This window comes from Solanum lycopersicum, chromosome 4 (assembly GCF_036512215.1).
Source record: "Solanum lycopersicum chromosome 4, SLM_r2.1".
In the NCBI taxonomy this organism is placed as follows: domain Eukaryota; kingdom Viridiplantae; phylum Streptophyta; class Magnoliopsida; order Solanales; family Solanaceae; genus Solanum; species Solanum lycopersicum.
Window position 1 is genome coordinate 64,321,194 of NC_090803.1, and position 9,578 is coordinate 64,330,771.

The 9,578-nt window shown below is 35.0% G+C and overlaps 1 protein-coding gene across 1 annotated transcript; it reads right to left on the minus strand.

The window, feature by feature from the left end:
• Positions 1 to 937: 937 nt before the first annotated feature.
• On the minus strand, positions 938 to 8,426 carry LOC101252385 (kinesin-like protein KIN-7N). Its single transcript, XM_004238020.5, has 18 exons — positions 8,150 to 8,426; positions 7,980 to 8,069; positions 7,154 to 7,272; positions 6,876 to 6,989; positions 6,714 to 6,795; positions 6,513 to 6,580; positions 6,334 to 6,390; positions 5,546 to 5,688; positions 5,368 to 5,470; positions 5,206 to 5,286; positions 4,549 to 4,617; positions 4,407 to 4,466; positions 4,159 to 4,311; positions 3,052 to 3,312; positions 2,529 to 2,615; positions 2,090 to 2,248; positions 1,746 to 2,000; positions 938 to 1,512 (listed from the first exon to the last, which is right to left on the minus strand). Exons 1-18 carry the CDS (start codon positions 8,295 to 8,297, stop codon positions 1,075 to 1,077), a joined length of 2,487 nt encoding a protein of 828 aa, XP_004238068.2. The 5' UTR covers positions 8,298 to 8,426; the 3' UTR covers positions 938 to 1,074.
• Positions 8,427 to 9,578: the final 1,152 nt, after the last annotated feature.

Sequence of the window (9,578 nt, forward strand, 5' to 3'; positions counted from 1 at the left end):
TACAAAGTCTAAGTACAAATTTATTGAATTCATACTAGCTCCGCTCCGTACCCACGTGAAAAAAACAAAACTAAATGCAAAACAAAAAGGTACAAAATATACTGAAGTCTTCAATGATTTATTCATAGTAAACTCGTGACTTTGCCGGAACAAAAAAAATTCAAAAATTTAAATTAATTTATAATATGCAGAATAACAATTTAAACTGTTTCCTCTTGTGATAAAGTATTTGCAAACTCAACATATATGTATATTTTTGAAAAGAAAATTCAAATACATAACACTGCCCCAGGGATGGAGCCATGGGGTCCCAAACACAATTGCAATTGTTTTTGTTACAGAGGCAAATATAACTTTTTGGCATGGAATATAAATTGACTAACAAATTCATTGCTAAAAATTTCAAGGTCGAAATAAGTTTAAATATTGGATCCATCTTTGACACAAAGCAGTAGGTAAAAAGTTACTGGCTAGAAATCAAACATTCCCTGAACAGAGAGAGAATCCACAGCTTATTAATTAGCCTTCAACAGCTTGTTGCAGTAAAAGAGTTATGGGCACACAGTAGATGATTTGCTAATGACTTAACAATGGAAGACCATACTGTTCATGTGCACTTATTTCAAACTTCAAATATGAAAAGACAAACAGATATCAAATCTGCAGGGACTATCTTCATTTCTGCTCAGGATAAAACTAGTACTTTGTCTCAGTAAACATCATGCACTAAAAAACATGCACAGAGTTGGGACAATGAGTACCATTATAGTCTTATTTCCCAGGTATGGCCATCTGACAAGTGCTATGTACATGTATACATCACAGAATTGTGTCTTATTGGATGAAGTCTCATTTGAAAATTGACATTACAAGAGTGGTTAGAGGTTCAAAGGTAATTAGGTACATAACGTTGTAAAACTCGTATTAACAACAGGAATTAAAAGTTATACAGATAGATTATTCAATTTATAATGTGGTCTGGAACAGTTTTAAGTTAAATTTGAATACATAATAAGAAGCAAGAATAAAGACAGCACTAACAAACTGTGCATGAGTTTGGGAGAATTTCAACTCTTAGAATCCAGGAGATCTGGATATTGAAATTGGCTTCTGTGCCTTAAAACTGTCCATCACAGAATCAAAGTCACTACGAAGGGAGACAAGGGATCTCTGTCGAAATGCAAAAGCAGCAGTAAACTGTTTAATCTCTTCTTCAAGGCGTTTCCTCCTCTGAACTTCGGCATTCAAATTGTCTAATACCTTTTCGTTTTGGTTAGCAAACAGTTCGAGTTTCTCGCTTGAAGAGGAAACATTTTGTACCAACACATCCCTCTCTTCTTTCAAGAGGTGAACCTCCCTTTCTAAGCTATTATATCTATCCCTGGAAGCGGCAAGAAGCTGATTATTGAGTTCCAACTCCTTTTCCAAGTTCTGGTATTTTTCCTGGACCGTTTTCATATCTTCATCCAGTTTCTTCTTCCAACAAGCAATTTCTCCAACCAGAGTGCAGTCCTTGATCATGTTAAAAACATACACTTAAGAGAAAAGGAGTAAAAGCGTCTATAACTATCAAGACGTTTAAGCTAAGGCATGACTCCCCTTTTGGTTTAACTACTGATGGTCATGGACCTCACAACTTAAAATAGCATGAGCCTTGAACTTAGCAGATAATATCCCATAGTCAGAATCGAAAAGCATGTAAAAATTAACAAGTGACACCTTGAGAACTGTGACTGGGCAGCTACCTTATATTGGGAACCGAGTGATGGATTCCCTGAGATTTCATCATCTGATAGTACAAGTGATGAAATTGTTCTATTCAACTTATCATAAACCTTCACATGTTGCGCTTCAATTGAAGAATTATTTCTGGTAGAGGACTTATCACTGTCCATAGCTTCTGAGAAGTGAGGTTCCAGAGTTGAAAAAAGACAAGTACCAATCTCATTTGTTGTAGAGAGCAATTTCGCCATTCCAGATTTGTCGGTAGCTACAAAGTTCTGTTCAAAGGACAAGAGGAGGCAGATATTACAAAGCGAACTTCACCAGCCACAGTAATTAGCCAACTTACACTATATGTAGGCATTACCTGTATGACTGAAAAGACGTCCTTGTATAAATCTTTACAAGTTGTCACAGACGCGCAGAATCTTTGAGGGATCTCACGGATCAAAAGTGCCTCTTGCTGGAGTTCAGATACCTCACTCATTAACTGTTTATTTAGTGATACTTGTTCTGTATGGTGCCTCTGAAAAATAAAGATTTAAAAGGTTAAGCTGAGAACTTAGTGCTGCATAAAACAAAAGAACATAGTTTATCTTTTGTCCCCCCCCTCAAATGACTGGTTTGTACTTTATTATGAGATGTCAATCAAAATTTAGTCTCTTGAAAAGAACTTGGACCATGAAGATTGAACATCTCAATCAGGAAAAAGCGTCTTAAGCAATTGAATGCTAAAACGGGTGGTCAGTAACCGATCAAATAAACGAGCATTAAGTAACAATAAAACGATTGCAATAGATACTTACCCTAAGTTCATCTCTTTCCTCTGAAACAAGTTCCAACTGTCTTCTGAGATTCTGTACCTCTTGCTTATAATTCTCTGTTGACAAATCCTGGTAGAAATTCGGATAAGTCTTACAAGTATGCATGTAAGAACTTTGTTTATCAAGTATAAAGATTTGATAAATAATTGGAGGACAACTGAAACTGCAAATCATAATATCCAATACAGTTAATCCATGTTAATAATTATAAGATGAAAAAGATGATTGCCCCATTCTCTACCCCCTTTCCCTTGGAGCACTAAGAAAGCAGTTAGATAAGGGTGAACCAGCAGAAACTCGTGCTAATAACTATTTGCCCATCAGATAATGCATGTAACTTTCCCAGTATAATTGAAATTAATATAAAGCAAATGATCCCGAATTCCGTTGGAGAAAAGAGAGTAAACTATACTGGGTCACAATGGCATAACTACTAGAAGCAGCTGTAGGAACAGTTCAGGTAAGAAGCAAAATTTGCAGCATATGTGAGCAAAAGTGGACTCACATCATTTTCATTATCGAGTAAAGATGAGTTAACTTTCACTGCAGGAGTCATGTGAAGTGAATCAAGATCAGCAACAAAGCCTTTATTCATTTTCATCCACATATCTTCATCTACAAAATTGCTAAAGGCATCTGGCATAGGGCTGTATTCTGTCTGTTGAGACCGTTGCGATCTCTTAGCAACAAAGGCATTGGGAGCCACCTTCAAACAAGGGGTACTAAAAGCATCTTCCTGGAAACTGTTACTATTACCGCTTTCCTCCTGGTTTTAGAAATAGAAATTGAACTTCAGTACCATACACGTAAAACAGAGATAAATTGGGATTCAAATTAGAGCTCTTCTATAAACAGCATGAGGGAAACCATTATCTACTTTTTTTGGTGGTAATTTCAAATAAGAATTACAAGTTTATCAGAAAAATGTAAGAAAAAGCTAGCTAAAATCCTATATGGCAATTGAAATGGAACAAAAAATGCTAAATTTATGCTATAGAAATAGAAATATAACAAAAATGCTAATTATCCGAATATGTGGCTCTCATATGCTTCCTTTGAACAAGCATCATGGCAGACATATATCTCTTCTGTACAAACCATATTTTTAAACAACGAAGTTCATGACATAAAAGGGTTCAAAGGACATGAAGAACACTGATGATAATAAATGCTAAAAGCACAGTAGTTTCAATGTGAAAGGAGATGGCACTGGTAAAAACTGTACAATATTACTCTCATGCATGGGATGCCTAACAACATAAACAAAAACCGGAAAATGATATACTTTAGGGCTCGTTTGGTGCGAGGGATAAGGGATAACTAATCCAGGGATTAATTTTAGGATTAAGTTATCCCTGGATTAAGTGTTACTTTTATCCCACACTGAGGGTGAGATGACAATCCTGGGATAATTAATCTCGGGATAATTTGTTCCCGACCAAACTAGTCTTAAGAGATGAAAAAGAATAAGGAATTAGGACATGAAATCCAAGCATCCCATTATGTCCTAAGTAGTGTCACCTGAAATTCCAAAAAAGAGCTGAGGTCGGGACAATTCAAAGAGACGAGATAGCCTAAGGAAGTCCACAGCAGCTTAATGCACATATTTTACCTGTGTAGCATGCCCATTAGAGTCTGAGACAGATGTAAGATTACTGAGATTATGGATTTTTTTCTGTTGTTCAATGATGTTTTGTTCTCGCTCTTTCTGTGATCTTCTTTCCTCCTCCAATTCCATGGCAAGCTTCTCTCGCTCTAATTCATACTGATTAATGAATAATAAGCAGTCATGAGCTATGTCAATGCAAGATAAGATCAATCTTATACTCTTAAAAATAAAAAAATAGTTATAATAATTACCGTCAGTAGGTCATTTCTGAGTTTCAGTATCTCTTGCTCAAGCACCTCGGAATGTGATCCCTATGTAAGAGATATCATCCCATATAAGGAATTTCTAAGCACTTTATGAATGAATATGAATCCTGAGAGTCAAGACAATCACCTGAAGTTTCATGCGTAGTTCCTCTATTTCCCTTTTTTGTCGCTTTAATAAGGCTGCATCATTTAGTATCTACAAAGAAGTTGAACTATAATAAGCTCTGCCTTAAACGTCAAAGAAAGAAGCTAGTAACTAATAAGAAGTTCCATTATTTGGTTCCACTGGGAAAAAAAATCTGCAACAAAGGATTCTACAAGGATGAAACTTATGATTTGGAAGATAATGAAAATTAAGACCAGTTAACGAATGTTCTGTACTGCTTGTAGGCAAAACTCACCTCCCTTTTGCTTTAGATATTGGTGCTCAAATAGATGTTTTACACCATACTGTATAGTATCAATATACCAGAACAAAGATTAACTGTTGCAGCATTTAGGAACTTTCAGAAAAGCGAATCCTACTGGCAAAGATTTGTCAAGCCTTGGTTCTGACAGAAAAAGAATGAAGTGCCTAAGTGCTGAAATTGCATTGGAGCGTGATTTGAAATCTTTGAATGCAAGGCCTAGTGTCTTAGCAACTAATGTTAAACTAACCTTATTATAGTAACAGGTACACTTCTATTTACTGGAAAATACGTGACCATTAATCTCATTAAGTGTTCTCCAGAGTAGATCACAAAATAGTAATATCACAAAAAGGAAAAAGTAAATGGAGGCAGACCTCATTCACTTGAACACAGTTGGTGATCCGTTTAGCTCTGCTCGCAAACTGGAGTGTTCCCTTTGATTCCTCAATGTGAACCTAGACATATGTATTGAACTCTTTAAACTGATGTCCAATTGATTTTTTCTGCTGTCACAACATGGGCAATAACTACATTACCTCTTCGGGTGCTACTGTGCAAATTATTGAAGTTTTAGCATTGCCACCCAAAGCAGGTTGAAGAATGCGAGTGAGTTTACTGTCGCGGTAAGGAATGTGTCCCCTGCTCAAGTACATAATGAGTCACACATGTTCTATGCATGAACCTACATTCAACGGAGTTTTCAAAAACAACTACCTTTGCTTTCCACCTTCACTTAGTTTATTGATAACATTACCAAGGATCATTAGACTCTTGTTAATGTGTTTTCCTTCCTTCAATCGAACTCCCCCAGCTCCAGTTTTGGCAATCCGTTCAGACCCAGCTAAATCTACTAAATTCTAAATTCAGAGAGGTAAATGTTGACAAATTAGGATATTAAATGAAGGAAAAGGACTAGAAACATGATGGACCAGAAAGCTGAAAATGATAAGAATGTTTTGGATTTGGGATTCATGCCCTCCAATCGAATGGGCTTCTAAATTAACTACAACAAATCAAAACCAAATTATATGCATTTACTTCTTTAGTTGCACATAATAAGAACACAAGTCAGATGATTCAAAAGAACCAGACATTCAAAGTGACTTAAAAAGGATACAAACAACAAATACAAATTTTTGAGATTCTTTGAGAGATCTATTATTACTCAAACGTTTCATTAGAGATTTCTTGTAATCAATTCTAAGAATTTTATAACAACCCCCCCTACCCAAATTATATGCATTTAATTCTTTAGTTGCACATAATAAGAACACAAGTCAGATGATTCAAAAGAACTAGACATTCAAAGTGATTTAAAAAGGATACAAACAACAAATACAAATTTTTGAGATTCTTTGAGAGATCTATTATTACTCAAACGTTTCATTAGAGATTTCTTGTAATCAATTCTAAGAATTTTATAACAACCCCCCCCCCCCCCCCCAGAAATTAATATGCAATAATACATTGCTTCCAGAGAACTTGAAGAAATGAATACCAACCAAAACAGAGACACGAACAGCTTCATCAGGATTATGCTTTCCTTTGCTTTCGATTACCTGATTTAACAGAAAAACAAAGGTAAAAAAGTCACTCAACATTCTCATATAATAATTGGAGTCAATATACATAAGCATTCAGTGTAAATACAACCAATTTACAGTTGACTCGAGATTATTACCATCCTGAAGATGGTGTGAGATCGACTGCTTCTAACATTCATGTTAGTTTCACCAAAATGCCTGTTAACTGCAAAATTTATTCCCACGTGTATTGAATTGGTAACACAGATAAAAAAGTAACTACAATAATTATAATAATCAATAAAAAAGTAAACTGGTTCTGCAGAGAAGACAGTGTATTATTGTTCATGATGTCAAACCTTCTCCTCGCTGAATGAGCTCAAGTACTTGTTCAGCATCATTCACGATTTCCTCCCTCAGTCCTGCAACAAAAACCCCACGCTGGAAGAAAAAGTATATTAAGTTCTATTTGACATCAACATAGACTTTTAAAAGTATATGATGCACTGCCCATAACTTACATCCAAACTTTCATGAATCTGCAGTTTCTGGTTCTCTACAGCAAACAGATCATTAATGTCTTCATTGTAGATTTCCATATAAGAGACTCGAATCAGAAACTCCCTATTAGTCGTCTGAAAAACAAGAAGGAAAGTAAGTTGAAAAAGAAGAAGAAGAAGGAAGCTTTATTTGCAAATGCTACTAAGAACATACAAGTATAGAAACTGGAGAAACAGAATAATTTTATTCTACTGATAACATAAGATATTATAACAGTTAAAAAAAAGTAAATAAATACCATCTCAATTATCTGAAATATTTCATTGACTGCACGCTGGATGATTCCTGGATCATTCTGAGTACCATTCATAGTGAAAGTTTTTCCACTACTGGTCTGTCCATATGCAAAGGCAGTTCCTGAACATGATTTCAACTATAACATAAGTACCTTTTGAGGTTGAGGAAAGTGTAGCTCTAGAGATTTTTCACATGGAACTAATAACAAACACCATCTCTTCTCTAAACCAGAAAAGTTATTTCCCAAAACTAGTATTCAAATGACTACATAACAGATCAACTTGTTATAAGAATCCTTCACATAAGCTCAAAGCAGCAAAACCAGTTCCAATTAATTTGCTGCAAATGTTGATCAACAGATTAAGTTCTTCTGTATCTTCCTACTGAAATTGACAAATTTGTCTATGTGGAGTTAGATGTCAGTCCTCAGTCTTCCCAAAATACTCAAATTTAGCATGTTATTCCTTATGATCTCTGAAAATGTTATAACAATCCTTCAACATAAAGCTCAAAGCAGCAAAACTGGTTCCAATGAATTTGAGAATTCGGCAAATGTTGATCAAACAGAAGAAACACATTGATTAAGTTCTTCTGTATCTTCCTACTGAAATTAACAAATTTATTTAGGCGGAGTTAGCTGTCATTCCTCACTCATTCCAACAAGTTGAACTTCAGTACACTATTCCTTATAACCTCAAAGGACGTTACCTTTAAGCAAAACAATTAAGTTAACTAAATCAAATCTATTTCTGCTACAATTACAATTGCCTACAAAGAAAAAGCTGAAAGGAGCTCAGACATTAAACAAAACAACAGAATGAGCATACCATTGAAACCTTCAAGAGCAGCACGAATAACGTCCTTAGTAAGTAGGTCATAAACCCTAGCATTCGAACAATCCTGATCAAAGACATGATCTGCAAGAAATATCAAATACAACAGATTAAATCAACACTCAACAGGTCAAAATTCTACTTCAAGTTCAACAAAACAATACCGAAAGTGTAGGAGACGCCGGAAATTGGAGTGCCGAGGGACTTGTGAAGAGAAATCCGATTGTCTTCAACCTTCCAGAAGGTTCCATTGAAGTTTTCTTCGTTACTTCTCGCAGGTCTCACTCTCACTGCTACGCTCACCTTCTCCATTTCTCTCTCACGCAAAAGCTGGATCTGATTGGGGATTACAAAATTTGATAACGGCTATAGGCTTTATGAGCGGGGTTTCATTTGAATCATTTCTAAGCGTTGAACTTTGAATTTAGTTTTTTCTTTCACAGAAATACCCTTGTTCCTGTCTAGTATTTACAAGTTAAATTTGATGGGCTGGTGGTTTGGGCCTTTGGGCCATCAGGTGTTAGGGATGGCCCAATGGATCGATATTCAGAGTCCGAAAAATAATGAGTAACTTTCATATATAACGAACATAAAAATCATATTTGTATAGTTATACTATGCATAATTGCGCTCTATAGCAACTATAAATATGTATGTTTTGCGGTACATATACAAAAAAAGACAGATGTATAATTCGCTATACATATACAAAGAAATCAGTTGTATAATTTGTTATACATATACAAAAGAAAACAGTTGTATACAAAAGATCAATTGTATAATTTGTTTATGTATAAAACGAAAAAGAGAGAAAGATAAAAGAAAGTTGGGCGGGGGAATACTTGTATAGTATAATTATAACTATATAGGACGAAGATATATGTATTTGCATGTGTATGTACAATTTTCTCTCAATTTATACAAACAGAAACACAATTTATACATTTCGATCTGTTTTATAAGCGAGAGAAGCGAGGATGGAGAGCAAGATCTGGATGAGGGGAGAGAAGGGAACGAAAATGTATGTATATATACATTTTTCTCTCGCTTTATACAAATGCATATACATTTTATACATTTGTGTTTGTACAAAAGCAAGAGGGAGCAAGCGAGATAATGAGCGAGAGAGGGAGAGTGGCGAGCGAGATTTGATATGGCTGACAAACGGTTTGCTATAGGGCACAATTAAATCAAAGTGTAGCTATAACATTTAATTAAATTATTAATTTGCCATTATATACAATTTTCCCAAGAATAATTACACGTTTTGCTCATCAAATGAGCTCGTCTTTATTTTTGTATTTTTAACAATTGAACTTATGTCTATTGGGGTATAAACTAATGCTTAAATAGGTATAAGTTCTTAAAAACTGAAGCCACACTCAAATATATAAACGTATATCCCGCAAAATGTTAGGAGAAAATTAGAGACCCACACACAATAGGGAGTTTTTTGAAGTTTCACATATAAAATTTTTGAAGTCTAGCAAGTAACAAATTGTATTAGAGTCTCCTTTATTTCCCAAAATCTTTTTTTTTTCCTTTTTGGGTCCATGTGAGGGTTCATAAAGTATTAGAACCTTAATACTAGAG

What these genes read in the sequence shown, in the direction of transcription:
- LOC101252385 (XM_004238020.5), bottom strand. Translation starts at nt 8,297, where the DNA reads ATGGAGAAGGTGAGCGTAGCAGTGAGAGTGAGACCTGCGAGAAGTAAC. An exon ending in AACTACGCATGAAACTTCAG is followed by an intron (nt 4,467 to 4,548) that starts GTGATTGTCTTG and finishes TCTCTTACATAG; the next exon opens with GGATCACATTCCGAGGTGCT. An exon ending in AGGAAAGAGATGAACTTAGG is followed by an intron (nt 2,249 to 2,528) that starts GTAAGTATCTAT and finishes TTTATTTTTCAG; the next exon opens with AGGCACCATACAGAACAAGT.